Below are 25,235 nucleotides of genomic sequence, written 5' to 3' on the forward strand. Positions count from 1 at the left end.
ACCTAACTCAGAACTCTATTGGATTCACTATACCTGTGGAGTGTGAAAAGCATGGGTTTGGAGTCAGGCAGACCTGGGAATGCACCCGGTTCCAGGCTGTGGGACCTCAGATCATTTAAGCTCTCTGAGTCTCAGTTATACCATCTGTAAAATTAGGTTTCTAATACCTGCCTCATGGGGTAATTAAGGGGTAAACCTAATAATCCAGTCAGGTGCCTTACCACAGCATCTCCCACTTAGCCTGCTTGTGGGGAACATGAGTGCCCTCCCCATCTTCTCCCTAATCCCCTATGTTATCTGATAAAAGCAGATGACTTCTTAAAGATGGGTGGGAAGCCAAGCCAATGAGCATAGGCAATGATACAGTTCCTTCTTGAGCTCAGTGAATTCTGACACTAGCAGTTCTATAAACCAGAGCCCTCACTCCGGGCACTTGTAAACCCACATACTCTCTTACCATATTTCATTGATATTTGTTAATATACAGATTATGGGCCTCTTTGAGAAATTTATTGGCTTCTATTTTGTTTCAAGATGGTGGAGTGAACCACAAAATAAACTTTTAAGATGCACCTTGATCAGGATCCAGCAATTTAAGAAATTTAATTGAAATCTCAAATGCTTCAAAAGTTTTCATGGAACAAACCTGTAGAGAGTTGACACAAAGCAGACCAACTCTAGAAATTTTTATCAATAACGAAGGAAAAAGGGAAGGAAATACATTTCTTCTGTATCTGGCATGATGCTATTTTTCACATGTCAGCCCACCTGCGAGGTAGATGTGGTCCTTCTCACCCTAGAGGAGAGCACTGAGATTCAGAGGGGACAACTTACTTGTCCAAGGTCACACAGTAAGTAGAGGAGCTGGGTTTGAGCCTAGACTGCCTGTCTCCAGATTCAGTGCTTCACTTTCCAGACCATGTTGCCAGAGGGTCCCACTGGTTCAATAAGACAGAATAGGTGGGAAAGTGAGCTGTGAGCTTGTCCAGGTTCTCAGCTCAGGCTGGGAAGAGCATCACACAATCCATTGATGAGACAGAATTTATATCCAGCTGAGGTTACATCCAGGAAAGACGACAGCATGTGTATCATTTTTAAGTGGGAGGGGGAGGGGATAAGGACATAACCAGAGAATAAGTAATGTGCTTGGACCCAAGAAAATTAAGAGAAACAGAACAAGGAATGAGATGGGAAATGAGTCAAGTGGTTTAGAGGCAAAGCAGGCAAACATGGAGCAAACCGAATAATCTTTTCAGGGGGCCCCTTAGGTGCTGTTGAGGTTGGGTTGAAAATGTCTTGAAAACTGCTTGAAATGCCTGGCTGGGCTGGACAGTTGTCTGTAAACCTGGAATGTTCATTAGTCTCCCCACCTAGCACCATCTGTAAGTTCAAGTAGCCGTCCACCGCACATGTGTATTGAGTACCTATATACATGAGGCGCTCTTGATGTTGGCCCACATTGCTTGCATAAACACATTCTACGCCGCAGGCTTGGGGGTGTGCATGCCCAGGCGTAGTTGTATCTCCAGTAGGGAAGCTTTCCTCTGTGGAGTCATGGGCTGTCAGAGTCCAAAGAGATCTGGGAGCTGATCTAGTCCCTGACCTGTCAAAGTGCAGTCTATGGCTGAGCGGCAGGCCATCCCCTTGGAGCTTGTTAGAAATGCACAATCAGAGGGCGCCTGGGTGACTTAGTCAGTTAAGCATCTGTCCTCGGCTCTGGGGTCCCGGGATCGATCCCTGCATCGGGCTCCCTACTTAGCAGAGAGTCTGCTTCTGCCTCTGCCCCTCACCCCACTCATGCTCTCTCTCTCTCTCTCGCTCATTCTTTCAAATAAATAAGTAAAATATTTAAAAAGAAAGAAAGAAATGAACCATCTCAGGCCCCATCCCAGACCCATGGAATCAGAGTGCAGGTCAACCAGATCCCCAGGTCATTCCCATGCATATTAAAGTTTGAGATCTATTTGTTCCAAGCTTCTGCCTGAACCCTTCGCCGTAGCCTTTTCCCCTGAGGCATCTGTCCACATCAGGCCTTCACAGAGCTTGAGCAAGAAAACTGAGCAGCTTAGTTGGTTTCCAGCCTCTTGGCAGCTTTTTCTTTATGATCTCTGGCCTCAGCCTGTGCTGAGGCATTGAGCTTTCCATGGTTTCATTTAAGCCTACTTTTGTGATTAAACCTAAATTCCAGAACCAAAGCTCCTTGACCATATTCCATTAGAAAAATTAAAAAAGAACTGCCCTGAACAGAAGCCTTCTGTCTGAGGAGGGAGGGAGGAGCGGTGTGCACAGGGTGATGGATGGGGACGGGGGGCCGTCGACGACACTGAGCGAGCAGGTGGGAAGGTTGGAGCTGCCCGTGACTGGCTTCTGCACACGGATGGTGGAGAGGTGGCTTCCGTCACTCTCTGGGGTGGCTCTTCTCTCACTGGGGGTGCTCTGGGTAAACAGTTGTTCAGGTGTAATGTAGCAAGAGTTACAAGTGCCTGGGAAATGAATTTAGATCAAGTAGAAGACAGACCGCTGACCGAGCGAGAGGTGTCACAGGTTTCCCACCTTGGCCTCTCTGAGGCGGATGGGAGGCCTCGTGACCAGCTTCCCGAGTGTCCGTGGGCAGGTCGGTTAACCTCAGTAGAAAGTGGTGGGGAAGTGGGGCTCCACGGGTGCCTGGAAGGTCAAGCTGTCACTTGAGCGTCACTGGGTTCTCGGCGGGGGGCTGAACATGGCGTCAGTGGAGAGAGAAGGCAAGTAGAAAGGCCCGAGTGCCCTGCGTACAGCCGGAACTCCCTCCTCTCTGTGGAGGGTCCTCAGAACCAGCCAGGCGGAGAGCCGTGCTCCTGTAGGGACCCCTGCCACATCTGTCCCTTTCCTCCTGAGGTGAAGTGGGCAGAGTGGCCAGGAGGTGTGCCGGGGAAAGGAGCGGAGTGACGCGTAACAGGGCACTTACACCCTGTGTTCTGGGCTCTCCTGTGACCCCACAGGTTCGGTTTTCCGGGATGAGTTTGACCTGGCCATTCTCCAGCTGCAGGAGAACAACCGCCTAGAAATTCTCAAGCGCAAATGGTGGGAAGGCGGCAAGTGCCCCAAGGAGGAAGATCACAGAGCCAAAGGTAAGGGGGTTCAGGGGCGTCCCCCTCCTGCTCTAGAGGACAGCAGCTTGTTTCTGGTGTCCAGAGTCCAGATGATGATCGCTGGAACACACCGAGAGCAAGCCTTGGAAGGAACTTAGGGCTGGGTGGGGCTGGGCTGAGGGCTGGGCTGAGGAGGCTCCCCCAGAGAGGCCATCCCTGCCCTCACTCGTCTCTCCCATCACCTGAGCTCTGCTTTGGTTTTCTTGTCAGGCCTCATCACTCCCTGATACTATATGTTCTATTCATTTATTTGTCTACTTTCCATTTCTTCTACCAGAATATGTTTCATGAGGGCAGGACTTAACCTTCTTCACAGGACTATCCACAGGGCCTGGCATATGGATATTTTATTGAATCAATGAATGAATGAGTGAGTAAACGAATGAAGTTTAAATCACGCTGGACAGAAAGCAGTCACTGACTGATAATACGTGGTTGTGGAATGTCAAGGGTCCCTGAGCACCCAGGATTTTTTGTAGGGGGTTTGCCCAGGATAGTCCCGGGCTACATCTGTTGTCGATCAGTTAATGCCTATTAGTTATTTTTAGAACCCTCTTTTAGTCTCATAATGTCCTGGTTTGGACAATAAATCATATGATCACCCTAGTCATCTATTGCAGCCTTGCTAAAATACGTAACAAATTTACCTATACACGCTATCCCCTAGGAAGGCAGCTGAGGAGTGAAATGAATAATACCATGTGCTTCCCTCTCTGCTCAGCATGAGTGATTATCCATGATGAGATAGTGAATGAGTGACTTTGTATTTCCAAGGGTCTCCATGTGGGTCTCTGTCTTGCAAGGAGAGGTCTCGGAAATATGGACCTATGGGTAATTTAGTGGCCTTTTGTAATTTAGAGGAAATGCTGCCCCTTCCCACACAGGAACCCATGGAGGCCACACATGTCTTGGCCCTCCACTCCCCAAAGATCAAGTGTGGAGGAGACTAACTCTGTTCAGGAAAAAAAAAAAGCAAGAAATGAGGGTATCAGAAAACTTTTGTGGATTTGGTAGAATGAAGGAGATTTTGAAGATGCTCAGGACCTGAGCAGGTAGGGAGGGTCGGGGGGTATTGCAGACAATGAGCCCCTCGAGGAAGATGCGGCAGGAATCCGTGCTGTGGGCCGGGGCTCTATGTGGTGCGGGTGGAGCAGAGTGAGATTCCCGTGGGGAGAGTTGAGCTGCACAGAGGGTTTGTACTGGGAAGGTGTGGGGAGTGAAATGCTCTGCACCACCCCCTCCCCACAAAAAGACCCATGGCTTGAAAACAATCTAAATCTGACTGGGCCTGGACTAGTCAAAATAAAATGAGATTATTGATAAGGTAACTTAGGCTAATGTTGTTCTGTGATAACAATGAACTTCAAAGCAGTGGGATAGCACACCATCTTACCAAGCAGGTGGAGAGAACCAGTGGTGGGTTTTGATCTGGAGCAATGTGAAGTAGAAACAGAGAGGTGGATCTGGGCCCCAGAGCGGAAGGCCCTTGAGTCCTTCCCCTGACCGATGAGTGAAATAGGAGAAATGTCCAGGTATCTCCCTTCCTGGAAGCCTTTGGTCCCCCTCCACCCCCACTCCCCCAGTGGGTTGGGTGCCTTCTGTGACTTTGGACGGAGCACTCAACACACTACATTGCAGCTCCTGGTCTCCTCTGCTTGGCACCGTAGCCGTGGACCCAGTCTCATTTGTCTCTACGTCCCTAGCCTCCCCTGCAGAGCCTGGCACATAGTAGGGACCCAGTAAATATTTGTGGGATGTGTGACTGCAGCTGCTGGCTGGTAGTTGTCAAAAGCTACCAATGGCTGTGTTCTCCTGGGTCACATTAGCAAAGGGACCAGTGAAACTGATTCGGTGACCTTCCTGCACAACCTTCACTCCGAGCTCTCCACTCAGTCAAGTCGTTCCTGCCTCTGAGCAGCTGACCCAACAGGTGTGGTGACACAGAGACACTGTCGATGAGGGAGGCTGAAACCCAGAGGGAGGGGGCCAGGAGCCAGGGCTCAGAGCGGTGCAGGGACCCCCACAGACTCCTGCATTGTGTCCCCCACCCCAGCCGGCAGCCAGCTCTGCCAGCTCCAGATCTCCCTCCCCTCCTGTTCCCACTAGCTGTGGGTTTCCCCAGCTTTCCCTGCCTTTGTCAACCGGATGCCTGTTTGATCTCTTGGAGCACATTTCCCCTTGAGGCTCACTGCTGAGTTGCTCCCATGTCTCCAGTTTCCCCCTTTCATCCCTGATCCCGAAAACCGGCCGCCGGTCCTTCTCTTTTGTGCACGTATGTCTTTGCTTGTGTTCGTTTATGCATCCTGCTAATCCTAGAGAGAAAAGTTGGAGGGCAGCAGAATTGGCAAATACGATGATCTGGGTGCCTTACCATGGTCACTCACGGCCCCCCATCTGGATCAGCTCTCTCCTACTCACGGTGTCACCCGAAGTCCAATGGACTTCCCCCAACCCTCCTCCCACCCTCCAAGAAGGGAGCTCATCAGACTTTTACTCTCCTGCCTACCTGTTTGTTCTACCATCAGCCACTAGGATAGCTCTCTTCCCTCGGGCAGTTTCGATAGGGTTCAGGATCATGGGCCTTAGTTCAAATGGACCCCACCCCATAAATGGCCTTGTTACAGACACTAAAAAACATCTTTGAGCCTCAGTTTCCTTCTCTAAGAAATAGAGATGATGATTAATAATTATGTCAGCTCCCAGGGCTATTGTGAAGATCAAATGACATAAATCATGTTAAATAAACCCTCTGCAAAAGTGCCTGGCACAAAGGAAGTGAGAACTAATTTTATTCCCAAATCTAGGCTTCGAGGAGCAATTAAGGCACAGTAAGAGGTCTGAACAGTGTCCACAACCACAAGTATGCTCACTCATCACATGCTACTTGAGACTAGATAGCTCTTCTAAAATCCACACTGATGACATCTATTTTGCATCTGTTGACATTTGTCCCCCATGGACTATAAAAAACTCAAATGCAGGGACTGTGTCTTATTTATTTTTGTATCTTGCTGACTAGCATTATCATCTCACATCTGTGTCTGATGTAAGGATGAACAGTGAAAGAAAGAAAGAATGAATGAATGAATGAATGGAGTGGGCAGTCATCTCAAGGACCTCCAGACTGGTCCCACTTCCTATGTCTGTTGCCTCCCAAGCAGGAACCCTGACACCCCAGCTGGTGGCATAGAAAGTGTTCACATAGCCCCATTGCATCCAGCATACATTGTAAACCAGTGCATGTCAGGCCCTCTGCTAGGCTCTGAGATTACGAAAAGGACTAAGACATGGCCCCATCCTCAAGAGGCTTAGAACCTAGAGAGAGGCACAAATCATCACTAATACTGCTTGCACTGTAGGAATGCTTTACGAGAACCATAAAGAAAGTGTTTATGAAGCCCAGGGGAGGAAGGGATTAATTCTGAGCAGTGGTCAGGGAAGACTTTAGGGACATTTGGCCTGAACCTTGAAGCATCTATCAGGAGTCACTGCTTTAGGAATGTTGTAGAGCAAAGCTGTTGCATTCAGAAATTGGTTTGAATAAGTAGGACGAGGTTGGAGTTGAGAGCCTTGAAAACCAGGAGGAGGCATTTGGACTGCAAACCGGCCTATTGTAAGCTTTTCCGTGGAAGGAATTAATAGCAGCAGACACTAAGCCTATACTGTTGGGGGCCGGGGAACATCGTCTAAAACAGCCCACCATGCTTGGAATATCCTTGGTCTTCTGTTTTATCCTAAAAACACATGAATTTTGCAACTTATGACATAACATAGGCATGTTTATTTAATGTAAAAATGCTTTTTCCACCTCAACTCTAAGTAAAATTAGTGTCCCAGGGAGATGCTCCATGAATATCCCAGAGCATTGTCTATGTCTCGGCACCCTGGACTGAGTTGGAGAGTGTTGGCTCCAGACTTCAGAGGTGCTGGGCTAAGACGGGGCATGATGAAAGCAGGTGCTGGGATGGAATTCTGAGCTGTCACTGGCATTCATGGTGTCAGGGGACAGTCCTTGCCTCGGGAGGAACACAGAATCAAATTATTGACTTTAAGTTCCAACAGTTCTTATAACTCACAGAGACAGTGTTGTTAGAAGTCAAGGTTTTTGATTTGCCAGAAGAGTATTTTGCAATACAGAAGCCTAATACTTAAAGGAAGCTTGGCATGAAGCTGGCACTAGAATTTAGAGAGTAGAAAAATAAGAGAAGACCCAGGCCACCTAGTCTGCAAACCAGATTTAAAAAATAAATAAATAAATAACACCCTGGCCAGGACAGGGAGCTTCTGAGCAGGAAAAGGGTATATAAAGATGTGGAGGGTCCCTGAGAGGGAGCTTTGTGCCCTGCTGGGACATAAGACAGTAGCAGATAGAACTCCTAGATTAGTTGGGGATTCTAAGAGGTAAAGAGATTTTTGCTTGCTTCTGGAGTTTGGGAAGCCCCAGAAAAATGTGTCATGCTACAGTGAAGAGGGGGCATGAGAGATGGGACATGAGGACCCAGGGCAGGGAGGCCCCAGTGACAGGCCTGCATTTTCCTAGGCCCCACAAATAGTGGAAATCTAAGTGGAATCCCACATTAAGACCAGATACCTGACCCACCCCCATGACACATAATCTCCTTCCTATCCTCGGACCTGAAATACATCCATGGGTGAAGCAGGAACAGAGAAAACACTGCATTTAGCTGAATTTAAACCCCAAATGACTGAGAAGTCGCTATGTTTTTGGCAATCGGGTGGAAATGGGTAATTTATAGAAAACTTAAGTTAGAATTTTTGCCAAGTGATTGGCTTTGGAAACCCTTCCCCAGTCCACAGAGGCTGAGGAAGACTGATCTGACGGCAGAGCCCAGGAGGGATGGAGGGAGGAGGCATACAGGGAGATCGGGTTCCCAGGGAAGATGGGGAGGTCATACCGGGGGCTCCACTCTGCACTTGGGGACCAAATGTTTCCTACCACAGAGAAGAGAACGGAGCAGATGAAAAGGGGAAAATAAAGAGTGAGGTCACCCTGCCCAGGTCCCAAATGCTTCAGGAGATGCTAGGGTTCTGTCACCTGGCCCGTGTCAACTCTGTGCCACTGTCCTTTGGAAGGAAAGGGTGAGCTGTGTTAAAACATCCAAAGGGCCCTGTCTGGGAGATGCTGTGCAAATCATCATAAGAGCCAGGGCTTCAGCAGCTAGTGCCAGTTTAAGCCAGTGGCCCCATTTCTGCATGGCCGAAACCCAAACGAACATGACTCAGAGAGGCAAAAGGGCTTCCTAGCCAAGCGAAAGTCCGCGTGACCTCCTCCAAGCCAAGCAAGAAGCACTAGCCTGGAGCGAAAGGCGCCAGCGCTTGGCCTCTCTCTGGCAAATTAGCCATCAGACTTCACGGAATATAACTTCCTGCTCCAGGGAGCCCCTCCTGGGGCAGAAGAACAGGACCAGCATGACCCGAAAGATCTCTTCCTTTAAGTCTTTAAATGGTTGCCAGGAAAGGAGCCACAGGAACTTTTTTTTTCCTTGCTTCTCAAACCGAACAAAGGGCAGTCGTATTAATTTGCTTTCCCAGCGGCTCCTGGGTGATCTTTCTTTTCGTGATGTGAGTCCTTTGGCTTTCTCATGAGCCTAAAGGACGGGGGAGACTATGGAGCAGGCAGAGAGGGATGGAGGCAGGATCCCCTCCAGGGATGGAGGTAAAGGGAACTGCGAGGAAGGCCCTTTTGTCAGAGGCTTCTGAAACTGACCGTGGCTGTAGGCACTTGGCTTTCAAGTACAGCTGGTCCCTGACTTACGACGGTTTGACTTAGAGTTTTTCAATTTTATGGTGTTGCGCAAGCGGGACGCGTTTTGTATACAGCGTACTTGGAACTTGGGGTTTGGATCTTTTCCCAGGCGAGCGATGTGCGGGATGATCCTCCCCCGTGATGCTGGGCAACAGCAGAGCTCCCAGTCACCCCGAGGTCACCAGGGTCAAGAACCGATACACAGACAGCCCTTCTGTACCCATATAGCCATTCCAGTGTTCACTTTCAGGACAGTGTTCAACCAGTTACAGGAGATGTTCAACACTTTGTTACAGACGAGGTTTCGTGTGAGACGATTTTGCCCAACCCTAGACTACTGTCAGTGTCCTGAGCACGTCTCAGGTGGGCGAGGCTAAGCCATCATGTTCAGTAGGTTAGGTGTATTAAATGCATTTTCCACTTAATGATATTTTCAACTGACAATGGGTTTATTGGGACATAACCCAATCATAAGTCGAGGAAGATCTGCAGCGTGTACTAGTCAGTGTACACTAGCTAACACAATCCTTCTCCACTTTGTTATCCTATTGAAATGCAAGACATTTCAAAGAAAAGGATCTGGTGCTATCCTATTTCTAATCCAATATTATAGCTCAAACATCACTGCCAAGTTCCAGAGAAGAACCCTAACATTGGGATGATGCCACCAAGCCTAGTCTTTTTGCCAGGCCTCCCTTGGCTCTAGTGCGAACCACAACATTACCCCTTCACCGTACCTCCCAGATTTCTTTCCCTGCCTGGAACTCAGTGACCATCTACCTTAGTCCGCAACTGAAAAATGAAATGGTAGAGCGTATGGAAGGCTTGATTCCAAGCTCTTTCATTTTCCTCTGCCCTTTCTTTTCAAAAACACTTATTTTATTTATTCTCTCACTCAGCCCCTATAAAAAGAAATCTCCGTTAGCCACTCATAAATGCCGGCACCCTGATTCAAGGGGATTGGGTTACTGAAGGCTTTGCAGAACAATTGTGGGATGAAAAGATAGTTGGTAAATTCCAAGGAAATCAAATACCTTTATCTTGAAAAACACAAGCTCACAATTGGGCTTCAAAGGAACATAAATACACCACCAGGCTGTGAAAATCAGGGTCCCCTTTCAAGGATGGAAAAGAGGCCAGTGGTATTGACTCACAAAATCCTTAGAGAGCAGGAGTTTGCTGTCTGGCACAGTGGGAATGAAAGTGGGAAACATCTTAGCGAGAGTGGGGGTGAGGGATGGGTGGGGGGTGGAATCGGGGGCCGTTTTCCTCTCTGTCTCTTCTCAGGGGCCCAGCCTGATTATCCCGGTTCTCTGGTTTCTCTGGAGAGAGCCAAGACTGGAAACCCAAATATGGGAGTTTAGATAGTGTCTCGGAGAGATGCTTGCAGAGGAAGCTTCTCCCTAATCAAAGCAGATGGATTGCTGAGAGATGGAGAAACTCCCAGGGGATGCCAGTTAGCAGGATCAGGAACAGAGGCAAATGGTGGCCCAGTGTGTCTGCATTAAAGGAGGTCAGCGACTATAAAGTCTGCAGCCCAGCTTTGTGTGGATCCTGAGCCAAGGGGAAGTCAGTAAAGCATCGATTCAAACGTTTGATGTAATGTTGTCAAGGAGAGAAGGGAATTTTGTAAGTGGAACTCATCACCCATACATACACCCACACATCACCCATACACAAAGAGTGACCCTCTTTCCTGGTTACTCTGGGTGGGAGGCGAGGTCCCAGGAATGAATTCAGTCGTCAGAGTATGGGGTTGCTGTCTGTAATCCCATCCCTGTAGCAGGAGGAAGCCTAGTTCCAGGGAGAGGCAGCGTGGGGTAGGGGTAGGGACGCAGGCTCGGGCTTCAGTTCGGATCTGGCCCTTGCTGCTGGCCATGGGACCACGGGCAAGTTACTCGACTCCAGTATCGTGGTTTCCTTGTCAGAAAAATGGAGGCAAACGTGGTACCAGTTTCACAGGGATTCAATTAAAATGTTTAGCCTGGTCACCTTGCTCCTAGGAAGCAGTCATAAAGGTCAGCTTTATTTTTATAAAGAATATTAGCAGGGCAGTGAGATTTATCTAGATTTCACATCTCAGCTGTGAACATTTGGGCCATTTAACGTTTCCTGAATTCCTGTTTCTTCCACTGGAAAATGCCAACAGTGGGCCTTCTTTAAGGTGTTTTTAATGATAATTGAATGAGATAGCAAATGTTTTTAAAAATGAGGTGCTTGAGCTCGTATTTTGATAAATTGTAAAGTGCCTCTCCCAAGCTTATGTTTTGATAAATTGCAAAATTTATCAGATGCCTCTTCCATCCCTCTTCTACGTCGTGTCCATTTGCCTGCTCTTCTTCCATCACTGTCTCAAGACTCTGCTGGGTCTAGTCAATGAATGTCGTGGGAGGAGTAAATGGCGCACTTGCTCTTTCTGTCCTCAGCCGTGCAAACCTGACGAGTCACTTCGTATTTTCTGGGAAGGTCATACCGGTCAGCTCACACATGGTCTCGTGAAGTTGCCATTTACAGTAAATAAGTCCAGGGAGATGAGACCATTTAATATATTTGCATGGAGGTAGGTGAATGTGACTCTGAAATAGTGCTCGAAAGTCATTTTGGTCAAAGAATTCATGGGCTTGTCAAGTGTTTTCAGTGTAGAACGCCGCACAGAGCTTCAGCACACAGCGTAGTGCTCAGCTCACGGAAGCTTCTCAAGAAAGATTTGTTGACCAACGTCCAAGAACAAATACGCTCTCCCTTGCTGGGATCGTGGCGCCAGTCTCTTTTCTCTCTGTACCCACCTCCCTGGCTCTTTGGCCTCGGCCTCTTTGCCTCCCAGGCTAGACCTACCCTTTCCTTGTTCAAAAGGAGCATCCCCGCATCTCAGTTGCAAATTTCCATAGTGCTACCGGGAGATATGCAAGGGTAGTAAGGCACATGAATCCAAAAATGATTACTCTCAGGTCAGAACTGAAGGCAGGGCAGGTGGGTGGAGATTCAGATCTGTTCAGAGGGACTCCCTTGCAGGTTGCCATTCCCCACTGGAGTTTTAGAGACAAGGAAAGTTGTTAGTTTGTCAGCCATAATTTGTATTCGTGGACAAGCTAGGAGCGACACCAGAGTTAGTGTTTAATCAACCAAGAGTTTGCAGGGGGAGTTTCGTTCTGTTTCAGCTGATACGGTCTTATTGCTGGGACATAGCCGAGGCTCTGAGACTCAGGTGTCAAGAGAGACTCTCAGTCTGAAAGCCATCTGTAGGTGGCTTCTGTGGGGTCCAGCTGAAGAAGGGATGGGGGCGGTGATTAGCCAGCCCTCTCCTTGCAGGGGCCGAGGTGGCTGTGAGCGCATCGAGGGCCTGTGGTCAGACTGGAGGGTGTCCGTGCCCGAGGAGAGGCTGTGCGCTGCGGAAGGCATTTGACTTTAGGAGAGTGACTGATGGCAGTGTTAAGTAGAACCGCTGTGCTCTCCTAGCGCTCGCTGCCTGCTCCCACTCCATCTGTTTCTCAACTCTGACTCTGCCAGCTATCTATTCTTGCCTCCACTTTCCAGTAAGTTCCTAAAGGCTCGGGTGGCACACAAGCCTCGCTCCTGGGAGGGGAGGCCGCCCAGCCAGGAATCAGCATGCTGGAGCTAACAGCGTGATTAACATGCTGGCCCTGAAACATGAGAAGCTGGGAAAGCAAGACCTGGGGGTGTTTCAGTGACGCATGCTTTCTACTCGCATCCTGTTAAAACCTCAGCTCCTCCGAGAAGCTTTCCCTGATCTCATCAAACTTAGCCCGGCCCCGATCACCTGTCTGTGTATAAACCTCCCCCGATCACCTGTCTGTGTATAACCTTGCACCCGCTGGGGACCCGGTACTGTGGGTCCACGTTGTGGATTAGCCCATGTCAGTGTTCAGTCCACCCTTGGCCAGCCACTCTGCAGTCTGGGCCATCTGCCTCTGTGACCAGGCTCTGAGCACCTGACAAGGGCTGTCGCACTTTACTATTATTTCAAACAAAATTTAATTAGGAGTGGATACATTTCACAGTATGGATCCAAAGCTTTTGATAATACAGGCTTCTACATAGGAGACGTCTTTATCCTCTTAGTTTCTGTTCATTCTTTCCACAAACATTTATTGGACTCCGATTATGGACCAGGCACCATGATTGTGGGGTTACAGAGTTGAAGGAGACCTGGATATTTCCCTCAAGGAACTCATAGTCTAGTGGCAAATCCAGAGATCCAGATCAAACTAGGGTATTATCTGATACAATGTTAGATGGATTCACAGTGCATTATCAGTGAAATACCAAAGCGGCATATCTAACAGAGCTAGGTAAGATCAGAGAAGGCAGCCTGGAGGAAGTGACCATTCAGTGAAGCCTTAAAGGAAAGGTTAAGGTTAGCCCAGTGTGTGTCTGGGTATTTGGGGTAGGCACCAGGCGGAGGTGCTCACAGGAGTAAAGGTACAGAAAAAAGATAGGGGCAACAATGCTGTGTGCCGGGAACTGCGAAGAGTTACTAGAGATGTGTCGCAGTTAGAGTTTGCATTTTGGGGAGATCACTCAGGCAAACTTAGTGGACGGTAGAGTTGAGCTATACGGCTGCAAGCAGGAAATCATTTCTGAGGCTGCTGAATAGTCCAACCAAGAGACGGTGGGAGCCTGAATGTGAATGAGGGAAGTGGTAGCAGGGATAGAGAGAAGGGTGAGAAATTGAAAAGTATGTAGGAGGCAAAATCAGCAGGACTTGGTACCAGCCAGTGCAGGAGGGAGAAGCAGGAGACCAAATGCAGGGCAGTGAGGAGACAATGTGCCTTAGAGCAGGCAAAGGCATTGAGAAGGTTGCAAGAGAGCAATGTCTTTATAAAAATCCAAGAAGAGGGTGTGGTTGGCAATGCCAAGTGCTACAAGAGGTCACTTAAGATCAGGACTAGAAAATTTCCAACAGGTTAGAAACGTAATGTTCATTGGTGACCTTGGTGTGGGTGGTTTTAGTGGTGCAAGACGGAATTGCATGCGGTGATGAGTGAATAGGAAAAACAAAAGTCAGTTCAGATAGAACCACTTTCTTCTTCAGCTACCTTGGGCCTAAAAGCTTTTCCAAGCATCCAAAATTATGTTTGAGGCCTGAGAAAATTTATTAGCTTCAAGATGCAAAAAAGAACCTGCAAAATTAAGACATGTTTAATTAAATATCTCCAAAATGTAACATTGTTTCGACTTCATTAATTTTTAAATTTAATATTCATAAAAGCTTCATTACATTTAGAAACAATTTTTTTGGTTAAATTTTTCTCATTTTGCAAACATTCCCTGGTATGCACAATGATTGCTGAGAAATCACAGCAAATTATAAATTAACTGTTGCTTGCTACTCAGTCATCTCACAAGCAAAATTTTAAAAATTCATTTAACATAAGATGTGGGTGCATTTTCTTCTACTTGCTTTTATGTGAGATGGGGCCTCCAAATGTACGCTTTTTAAGGGCTTTAAAATGTCTTTAAATAGTTCTGATATAGACAACTGTTTCAAAAAGCTTGGACAGGGAAGGAAGGAGAGAGAAGAGGTGTTCACTAGACAGAGTTGGAAGGGGAAGGAGGCTTTCTTATTTTCTCTCTGAGAAGGGAGGCATGTGAGTATGTGTATATGCTGAGAGGGAGTCAGGAGGAAGAAGAGAGTCAGGAGGGTCGGGGTGGTGCTGAGACAGGCAGGGGAAGCAGCTAGAGCCCAAATGGCAGAATTGGCCCCCCTGAGGGGGTGTTCCCCTCTGTAGAAACAGGAGGAGAGGTTGAGGCCTTTCAGGGGGATCCTAGTCTTTTTTTTCTGTATCAGGCGGAACCATCCCAAAGTGATCAGAGAGTCTTATAGTACCTTCACAGTCACTTGGGGAGTCCGTTTACCTGAACAGGTAGGCATCCTTGGTATCACTGTGGTCACTTCCCCTTCACTGAGGCCTTCCATCCAGCCTTCTCCACAGCTGGAGTATCTAGTTCATCCATGATACTCAGATGCACATCACAATACCCATGCATCTGTTGCTGGAGCGGGTCCCAGAATACCCCAGCCTCTGTGCGCTCTTCTTTCTCAAGTGTCCTTTGTGGCTGCCCCATTCACGTGGTTCCCGATGTTTCCCATGGTCAAAATCTTTCTGCCCAAATGATCCCAGGTTAGAGGGGCAGGTGTTTAAATGAATCCCAAGCACCTTCCCCCCACCCCACGCACCGGAAAGTAGAAATTCTACTCCAAACCCTATATGCCTTCCCTTAGAATTGAGTTTTTAAATATCCCCCTGTTTGGGGCTATTCAATAGAGAGGATCCAAATCTGCACAGTTCTCAAAAGTCAACCGTGGGGACCTGCAGGGCACAGTACAGAGCCTCTTTGCTGCATTCACGACGGGAGCCTTGGTAGCAGATGATTAGTGTAGGCTGCCCCTGTGCCGGGCAGGGCTGTTGTCAAAACAAAACAAAACAGAAACAGACATCACTCGAGGCTTTGTGGGAGGAAACCTGAGGCATCTTGAAATGGCTACATAGGGCTATTTTTCCAGCTCTCCAAGATGCAGAAATAGGGTCAGATTTCTGCTGCTGAACTAAGCTCATCTTGTAGTGGTGTGTGAGGTTGGCTTTCCCTAATGCTGACATAGCTCCGTGTCCTACGACTGATTACACAGACCGTCAAACGTGTGAGCATTCTGGAATAGCACAGGGCGTAAGCCACCCTCCTGGCATTTTCCTGGATAAAAGATGCGTTTTGATTTACGATTGTGGTCCCTCTTGAATCAGGGTCTCATGGGCTTATGACACTCCCCTAAAGTTTGGGTTTCTCTGATACCAAATAAAGCATCCAGTGACATAGGTAAACTCAATGTTTGACACTGTGGAAATGAAACAACCATAAAACCCTACAAATATTTACTGAGTATATGCTCTCTGCCAGGTATCATGCTCAGTGGGGAGGATACAACTGGAAACTGTGCCTGATGTCAAGGAACTTCATGGTGTACATTGCTTCTAAAAATACTAATCTGCAAACGAATTTTAGGTCTGGCTGGGAAAGAATCACCTGTGAAATGTATTTTCAAATGCAGATTCCTAGGCCCCACCTCCAGAGATGTGGATTCAAGAGGTCTGGTATGAGGACAAGGAATCTGTATTTTGAACAAGCTTCCCACATAGTTCTGATGGCAACCACTGGTCCGGAGGGATAAAAAAAGTTCTGTCTCAATAAGTATTTGAGTAACCTATTGACGCAGATACATAAATGGAATTTTTTCTATCCATAGCTTGGTTGAAACAACTGCCTTATATCCAGGAAACCCAGTATTGTAAAGATTGACTAAATTTTTTATGAAACCTCTAGAATTTATAGGTATTTTGGTATTATCATGTCTCTGGAGGCTGAGTCAAATTTTCACTGACCTTTTCTTAAAAAAAAAAAAAAAAAGTATTTATTTGAGAGAGAGAGAAAGAGAGTGAGCAGGGGAGGGGCAGAGGGCGAGAGGGAAAGAATCCCCAGCAGACTCTGTGCTGAGTGCAGCACCTGACGCTGGGCTCGATCTCACTACCCTGAGATCACAACCTGAGCCGAAACCAAGAGTCGGACGCTTAACTGACTGTGCCACCCAGTACCCCTGACCTTTTTCTTAAAATGACTCTCACCTCCCACCCCCACAGGGCCTTTTGGAGGCTTCTCACTGGTCTCCTCCTTTTGCAACTGGATCCTACTTCCCCTTTTCTACTCCAGCTCTGCCACACTTTTTTTTTTCAAAAGAATAATTATATCTCCTGCAAGGAAGATGTGTGTAAATCATCTACAAGACTCAAGTTCTGGTTGGTTAAACGACTTTCAGCATTTTGGTAGAATGATTATGTCTTGTAGCCCTCTTACGTTACTTTGTGTTTGTTCTCACTTTCTTACAGGACTGGGGATGGAGAATATTGGTGGAATCTTTGTGGTTCTTATTTGTGGCTTAATCGTGGCCATTTTTATGGCTATGTTGGAGTTTTTATGGACTCTCCGACACTCGGAAGCTACTGAGGTAAACTGTCAAATGGGTACGACCTGTAGTGTTGGCAGATGGGCTCACGCACCTACAAGTCATTTCAGACAAAACCTGTGAGATCCCATAAGAGGGTGGGGCACCCACGGGACAGTGCGGCGGAAAGAATCCCAGTCCCACGGGCAAGAGATCTGGGTTAAAGCTTCATCACTTACTAATTATGCAGCCACAGAAAGTGCGCTTAGCCCCCGAGCTTCGGATTCTTTTCCACAACAGCCCAGCCGATAAATACATGATGGGTGTTTTACACACAGTGAATTCTTATACAACTATAATTTAAGATGCAGTGTGGCAAAGAAAAACAGGCCAAAGTACCAGGCTTCCAGTGAAAGCGAAGACTGGTTCTTCCGTCTTCAGTATGTGTTCGCCTTACCAGTAAAGACGTTTAGAGATATCCCAATTCACATTAGGCCAAGAAGTACATCATCCTTCTCAGGGATTTTGAATCCATTTAATTCCCGAACCTGTGGCTTAGAAACTGGGTTAATATAAATTTCGCACGGACCGAGAAGTCTGAATAGAAGGAAGAAGACTTTATCCCATTCTCTCTCCATTCTACCTGAGAGAAGGGGCACCAATCCTTACATGCTGATGGCATTATTCAGTTTTTAAAGTACGTTAGCTTCTCTCTCAGTCTCTCAACTCTCGGTCGTCGTAAGTCTCCTCCTTTAACTGATGCTGGAGAAACGGGTGTCCATGCGCCCCTCCATCTGTCGAGTCCAGCCTCAGGTGGGGCCTTAATACAGCACTGCCTTCTGCTCCTTTTACTTTTCTGTGCTCAGACTCTTTCCCATACCCACTAGGACTTCCAAACCATCACCCACTCCTCATATTCCTTTGCCCCTTCATGCATAAAGGTTAATTTTACCTCCCACCCACACCCACGAAATCAGGAGTGGCTAGCCCCAAATTAAAACCCCCGTGAAAACTTGACCTACGGCTAAGGCCGCCCCTGCAACCGCAGCAGGTGCCCCTGGGCATCACTCTGTCTCTGCCCTCGTCCCACTTGCCTTGGCTACTCTAGGATTTTCCTTTTTTTCTCCTTTATCTTTGTTTCCTGCTCTCTCCCCAAAATCTAAAATTATGCTTAAGTTTATCCTCTATTTTAAAATAGTAGTATTGGGGTGCCTGGGTGGCTCAGTAGGTTAGGCATCTGAATCTTGATCTCAGCTCAGGTCTTGATCTCAGGGTCGTGAGTTCAAGCCCTGCATTGGGCTCCACGCAGGGCTTTAGCAAAAAGCCATAAAATCATAGCAGTGTTCCTATTGCTCTTGCACTATCCTTCTCCTCCTCCAAACCAAGGGGATCCGGCTGTCTCCATTTCCTGACCTCCCATCCAGTCCTCAATGCAGGGCAGTCTGGCTCCTCCCTACTCCTGCACTGAAAGGTCATTGCTGAGGGGTCTAACCCCTCCCAATGGACAAAACCAAAGAGAACCCAATGGGCCTTATTGGACCTCAGTGTGCCCTTCACGAAGTGGACAGTTCCTTCCAGAAGCTCTCTCCTCCCTTGCCTTGCCTGACACCGAGCTTTCTTGGTTCCCCTCCTACTTCTCCCTCCAGCTTTACTGGCTTTCTCCCTTTGTCCACTCCTAAAATAGTGGTGCTACTTACTTACTCTATAAGACTCAGTTCAGGTGTTCCTTTCCCTATGAAACCTTCCCCAGTTCTCCTGCCTTCTTCCCTGGACAAGAGGAGTTGATCATTTCTCCTCTTTTCCAACACCATTGCAACCTGTGCGTCAAGCACTTATACATTGTGTTGCAATTATTTTTGTATCAGCCTCCTCACTAAACATTGCACTGCCTAAAAGTCAGGACTGTGTCCACTATCTCTGTATTTCCGTGCAAAGCACAGTGCTTGATACATAGTTGACAGCCAATAAATGTATGTCTTGTCACATGTAATAGATTAGGCAGGTGCTCTTGTTTTAGCTGTTACAGTTATTACTGCAAGCACAGAGATGTTAAGGGACTTGCCCAGAGTCTCTGATATTTAGTAACAGGTCTCAATTTAGTAAGTCTAAATGGGCCATATCCCATTAGGTGATACTATTTCTCTGCAGCCACTTCAAGTAGAGGATCTGTGCACATTTGGTTATTCTCAAGAGCTTAAGCACCTTGATGTACCTTGAAAAATTCAGTGAGGACTTCCAAGAGCTAAAATGAAGAGTAAAGGCTCCATTAGCTATTTGGCTCTGGTAGAACAACTGTTCCATTGATAGAACTCAAAGACTGGAAGAAAGACGATGAAAGAGCAGGTTTCAAACCTAAAAAGCTTGGAAAGTTCCAAATTTTTTATAAATTTGTTGCAAAGTACACTTGGTGACAAAACGTGCATAGGTCCGAGGCTAACGTTAATGTTTATGGTCTTTATCCCACTCAGTGTAAAGGTCCATATGTTTTGCTACGGAAATGCTAATGTGGTCTTTTCCAGTTTTATTGATAATCGACATATATTACTGTGTAAGTTTAAGGCATACAAGATAATGGTCTGATTTACCGATGTTGTGAAATGATCACCACAGTAGGTTCAGCTAGCATCTATCATCTCATACAGATACAAGAAAAAGAAAAAGGAAAGAAGGAAAAAAGGAAAACCAATTTTCTCCTTGTGATGAGAACTCTCAGGACTTACTCTCTTAACAACTTTTAATGTGCTTGAACATAGGGTCTGCCCCAGACCCCACTGGGTGTGATTACACAGTATACTTCATGTGTGTTGTATTACCTCTCTAAAATCGAAAATATTCTGAAACATGGCTGGACCCAGGGGTTTCTTTTCAGGAGACTGTGGACCAGTAGGGGTGGCGGTTGCTGTCGCTTTTGTTGTTATAGTATTATCTCTAGCTATAACCAGTTGACCCAAAGAGTGAGAGTCTTTAGCCTGAGAACAATGTTCATGGAGACATGGCTTTTTCAAGTACTTGAAAGACGGACCTGCAGAAGAGGGCCTATTTATTTAGTAGGCTTCACGTTACAAATTTAACTGGGACAGATGGAAAATTTCAGGGAGACGAATTGTGAAGTCTGTAGAAGGAAGCACCATTGCATGGGCTCTCTCCCAACATGGTGAGGACATTGTCTTTGGAGGTGTCCAGACAAAGACTGGATGACCAGATGGCGGGGCTGTTGAACACTATGGTATGGAGGGCCTTCAATGCTAAGTGGGAGGTGGAATGAGAGGATGGATTGAAAGGTCCTCCCAATATCTCCATACCTACGATGATATGATTCGGAGACCCTTCCCCCCAGCCCCCACTGGAACAGATAGGCTAGGGACGTGCCAGGGACCCGCAGGGGGTGGTTCTGAGAGGTTGGGCTGTGACCTCCTCCTTCCCCCCAGGTGTCCGTCTGCCAGGAGATGGTGACCGAGCTGCGCAGCATCATCCTGTGTCAGGACAGTGTCCACCCCCGCCGGCGGCGCGCCGGGGTGCCTCCGCCCCGGCCCCCCATTCCCGAGGAGCGCCGGCCACGGGGCACGGCGACGCTCAGCAACGGCAAGCTGTGCGGGGCCGGGGAGCCCGACCAGCTGGCGCAGAGACTGGCCCAGGAGGCCGCCCTGGTGGCCCGCGGCTGCACACACATCCGCGTCTGTCCGGAGTGCCGCAGGTTCCAGGGCCTGCGGGCGCGGCCGTCTCCCGCCCGCAGCGAGGAGAGCCTGGAGTGGGAGAAGACCACCAACAGCAGCGAGCCCGAGTAGCCTGGGGGGCGCCGGACACGTGCAGGCCCGGTGGGGAGGCGGGAGGGCCGGCCGGGGGTGGGGTGGGGGGCGCTGCGCTCCGCGGGGAGCCGAGACTTGTACAGCGTCCCTGCTTCTCGCCGGAGCCTGGATCCAGGAACTTGACCGAAAGAGCGCAGAGCCTGCCGCCCCAGCCAGAGCCAGCCCCCAGGGCCGGGAGCTGGGGCCACCCAGAGACGTTGCACCCCAGGGGCGAGGGGACGCCCTCCCTGCCAACCAAAAGGACCCATCTTCTCCCAGTGGGCCTTTCCCTCCCGCCAGAATTACAGAGTCTGGGGTGGGGGTCCCTGCCCAGACCTGTCCAATGAATTAATTGGTGGAATCATCAGTGGAATTTCCCCTGGGAAGGGGCCGTTGTACCCTGGGTCTAGTTCTTACAGGAAAACAAATTAAACTCAACAGGGAAGTTTTTCTTTTCTGGATTTGTATATTTTTTGTTAATGTTCTTTTGTTTTCCCTTCTTCCCCCCCTTCCCCCGCCCCCACCCCACTTTTCTTCTTTGTTGTCCTCTCAATTCCAGCCATTTGTTTGGGGAGTGGTTTTTTGTTTTTGTTTTTGTTTTTTGGAGGGGGAGGCTGGGTTAGGCAATGGAAGTCTAAATAATCCGTTTCTTTTTCCTAAATTTTAGGACATGGAGCGGCCAGTGCATCGGATTTCAGGTGCCAACCTCTCTTTTCTGAGTGGGAATTGGGGGCACCAGAGAGTGTAGAAGGGTCTTGGGAAGGATAAGGTGGAGAGTCTCAAAAGTCCATTAAAGTAATTTTTCAAATGCCAAAATCCAATCAACTCCTAGTTTACTCAGAAAGACCTTGAAATGCCTGGGATTTCAGGGGTTACTATGTCTTCTCTTTCTCTTTCTGACTTTCACTGGCACTGGGTTTGATTTGGTCTTTTGTGAATGTGATCTCTAAAGGAGAGAGACAGGGGAGGAGAGCAGAATGCAGGAGGTGTCCTAGGGCCTTGCTTAAGGAGCAGAGTGGGGTGAAACACTTTTCCCATACCCTGGCCTTGGCTTCAGATGGAATGTGCTAGTCCCCGGGGGGGGGGGGGGCACCCTGTTGGTATTGTGCAGCCTTTGTGAACGGCATCTTTTTTTAACCAAACTCAGTAGCTGCCTATGAAGCCAGACCCCCAAGGCTATCATGGATTGGGTGATTTCTTTATACTAGACGTGAGACTTGGGTGCAAGCCCATATGTGTGTGTGTGCGCGCATGCGCACGTGTATGTGTGAGTGTGTGCTGTGTGTGTTTATTAAATGGAAAGACCTTAAGTAATCAAGAACTTGCCAGGTTCCTAGGAGACAGGTGGAGTCTCAACAGCTGATACACAGGCCTGGGAACTGGGGACTCTTGAGCCCTAACCTCAGCTTGGGCAGAAGTCCCCTCGCTTGAGTTTAAGTAAAGCATTTAACTTCTCTTCCACTTCCGAAATCAGAGTTACTGATGTTTTCCAGGCTCTCAGATGGCTTCTAGTTACTGCTCTACTTGTGGGATGTCTGCAGGGTCCAGTGCACTCAGCTGATGGGAGGGGCGAGGCTTCCCAGCAGCTGCGTGACCTCTGCTTGGCTCTGCCAGTTGGGAGTTTCACGCAGAGAGTTTTCATCTTCTGATGGAAAACAAATTCTATGCAATTTCTGATTGTAAACTTAGAAAATTCAGAGGGAGAGAGAAATAAACAGCCCCTACCACCACGACCACCACCACCACCACCACCACCTTGAATCGAATTGTCCTCACATTTCTGTTCTGAATGTACTAAAATAAAGACATCTTTGGAAGATGATGAACTTAATTCCATGTTTTGTTTTGTTTTGTTTACCATTTGGGTGGTTCAACATCTTCTGTATGCCAGGCCAGTTAGTTCGAACTGCTATCCTGGGGGCCAATTGGGACCCCGATGATTCCCATTAAGGATGCCAGTTTTGTCCTACGCTGACCTTCTCTCTCATGAATTTGAATCTTTTTTTTTCTTTTCCTCTTTAACCATCAAATGATGGCAAGCTCTGAGAGGACTCGAGTATTTTTTTCAACCTTGCCTCGAGTCTCGTGGATTGGGTGGGAAGGGCACCGAAGGCCACCTGACCGCAGACCCCAATGGTGCCACGCTGTTCCAACCCACAGCTCTGTTCCTTGCTTCCAACAATGTGGTCTCTACTGTCAGATCACACCGGGGGCAGGAAGGGTTGTTTTTTTTTAAAACTCGTTTTTATGAGCAGGATATCTTGATCAATAGCAAACTTTTTTTAATGGATTAGTGAAATAAATGTCCCCATGAATCATTTATAAAGTCTGTTTCTTTCGCCGCGTGGAGTGAAGATAAGACTGACAGCGCTAGACAGTTTCTATTAGCTGCTGGGACTATCGCTGCACCTCACTCAAGCTGGTCGGTGAACCTGCAACCGGCTAGTCCTCTTCCTTGGTTTGTCTCCACTTTTTATCTGTTGGTTGTTGGCTTTCTTTTCCATTCTGTATTTTCTATCTGACTCTGTATACTGTATAAAGCAGTTTTTTCTTGTCTGTTTATCTTTCTTCGACTGGAATATTTACAATAAAACAGAAACAAACCCTGAAGTGTTAGTGATGGATGAAAGCTGTTTGGGTTTGGGAAGGATAGTTTGGTGTGTCCAATATCCAGGTACTCTAAAAGCAAATAAAAATATAAACCCACTTGGTGTCTTCCCCTCCACCTGCCCTTCTCTTTCTCTCTTTCTCTCTCTCTCTCTCTCTCCACTCTCTCCCGCTCCCTCACCCCCTTCGACTCTTTGTTCAGATCCCAGAACGGTCTAGGTGGTTTCTTTCAATTTGTAGTCCTGGGAGTCTGAGCCAACCCCCCTCCCCTCCAAACGGATACACATGTTAATGAAGTTTGGGATTTGTAGGGTTTTGTCTTCCTAAATGCACTTTCACAGAATAGCCATCTATTGATGCCCAGGGTAACTCTAGTCAGATATCACCCCAGATTCCACTGGGAGCTTGAAGATTACATCAATTAAAATATAATACTTTGCTTTATTTCTTTTAATTGCCTTGCAGGGCCCCAACTGTCACAAGATCTCTACCCCAGAACCCAGGTGGGGTGTAAGTTGAGCGTGTAGATGGCCGAAAATCTTTTGGCTTCCTCTAATCCAATGCTCATATGAGAATATTCATCCTGGGAACTTGCCAACCAGCCACCTTATTGGTTAGGTGAGACTGACATATCATGATAACCAATCCACCAGGGGCCACTCTGTGAAAGTTTATTAGTTTTGGATTCCAAGGAGTTGAATTTTCTTCTGGAATCCAAGGGGGACTTCCCCATGGTGTAGGAGTCAAATACATGAGGCCAGCAAGGGCTGGGGCATTTCAGACACGGCAGATTGGTGGTTGGAATGGAGCTGGAGAGAACCATTTGTGGCTCTCCCACCAATGGGGTGTGCACAGCAAGGTAAAATAGTCTGGAAACGATAAGGGAGATTTAATTCCCTGACTGGTTGTTCACTCTCTTGGGGTAATAACAAAGAGGTCTGTTTGGAAAATTTAGAAAAGAATCCTTTCATAAAGATTTTGCTGAAAGCTGGTGCTTCCTATGGGGCCCTCTCAAGACAGAAGTTAAACCTTTAGTTACCTTGAGCTATGAGTTATTCCCTTGCTTTCTGTGAAAGATGACTTTCTCCCCATAGGCAAGTCCCTACCATTACCCAAAGGGTGCCCCTAGGGGGTGTCAGCCTGGTCATCCAATGGTGTGCCTTAAAGATTGGTGATAACATGCCTTCAAAAAGCTCTTCTCATAGAGAAAAAAAATATATTTTACTTTATTTTATTAAAATATGTGTCTTATATAAATATGAATATAAATATGAATATAAATATTTATTTATCTATATATCTATATATAAGGAGAGATATAGCTCTATTTTACAACTTGGTGTGGTTTCCAGAGGAAAAAAGTGGCCAAGTTTTAGAACTGAAGGGGTCAACAAACCTGTTATAATTTAAGGACCACCAGGCAAGAGAAGTTCTGTCACTCTTGATAGAACATCATTGTTCAAATTTTATTAATGCCATACTCCTAAATCTGAAGAATGAATGAAAAAATACTAATATTACCATTACACAGTTAGCACCAGTGTTGAGAAAGAAAGAAGTCTACAAAGGCAATAAAATGGAAAACAACCTCTCTGGTCAAAAATGGCAGAAGATTTGAGGCTCTAAGAAGGAAGGAGCATAAAGAAACTGAGCCTATGATCTGTCCAGGTATTAACTAAGGGCAATGCATATAAATATATCCCTGGCTGGGATGTATGGAAGCGTGTCAGGGAATCAGTGCCTTATGACTGAGGTTGTGTCTGGGGATTTAACCGTAGTAACAGGTAACACTGTGTAGAGTCCATATTATGGAGAATGGAGATCAAACATGTGAGTGCAATGATCCTCCTGCTAGAAAATTAGCTGAAAGATCGTGCCCACTTTCATATTCCTTGAGCCTAACCTAATGTTCTCTCTTGACTATGCCAGAGAAGTCAGAGGGACCAAAGGACCTCTCATCCTGTTGGCACATTTTTTAGGTTGGTGAGTGACCT

General features: G+C 47.3%; 1 protein-coding gene across 10 annotated transcripts in view; it reads left to right on the forward strand.

The window, feature by feature from the left end:
• The window catches only part of GRIK4 (glutamate ionotropic receptor kainate type subunit 4), a 428,651-nt gene extending 407,969 nt beyond the window's left edge, over positions 1-20,682 (forward strand). For 9 of the 10 annotated variants that reach the window (XM_032428067.1, XM_032428069.1, XM_032428065.1 and 6 more), the window contains 3 exons: positions 2,979-3,107; positions 16,794-16,912; positions 20,278-20,682. In XM_032428067.1, the coding sequence (XP_032283958.1) occupies positions 2,979-3,107; positions 16,794-16,912; positions 20,278-20,634 (605 nt within the window). In that variant the 3' untranslated portion in view covers positions 20,635-20,682. The remainder of the gene's footprint in view (positions 1-2,978; positions 3,108-16,793; positions 16,913-20,277) is intronic. The other variant, XM_032428073.1, reaches the window with a different exon arrangement.
• Positions 20,683-25,235: the final 4,553 nt, after the last annotated feature.

This window comes from Phoca vitulina, unplaced genomic scaffold (genome assembly GCF_004348235.1).
Source record: "Phoca vitulina isolate PV1807 unplaced genomic scaffold, GSC_HSeal_1.0 scaffold38, whole genome shotgun sequence".
NCBI classification, from domain to species: Eukaryota; Metazoa; Chordata; class Mammalia; order Carnivora; family Phocidae; genus Phoca; species Phoca vitulina.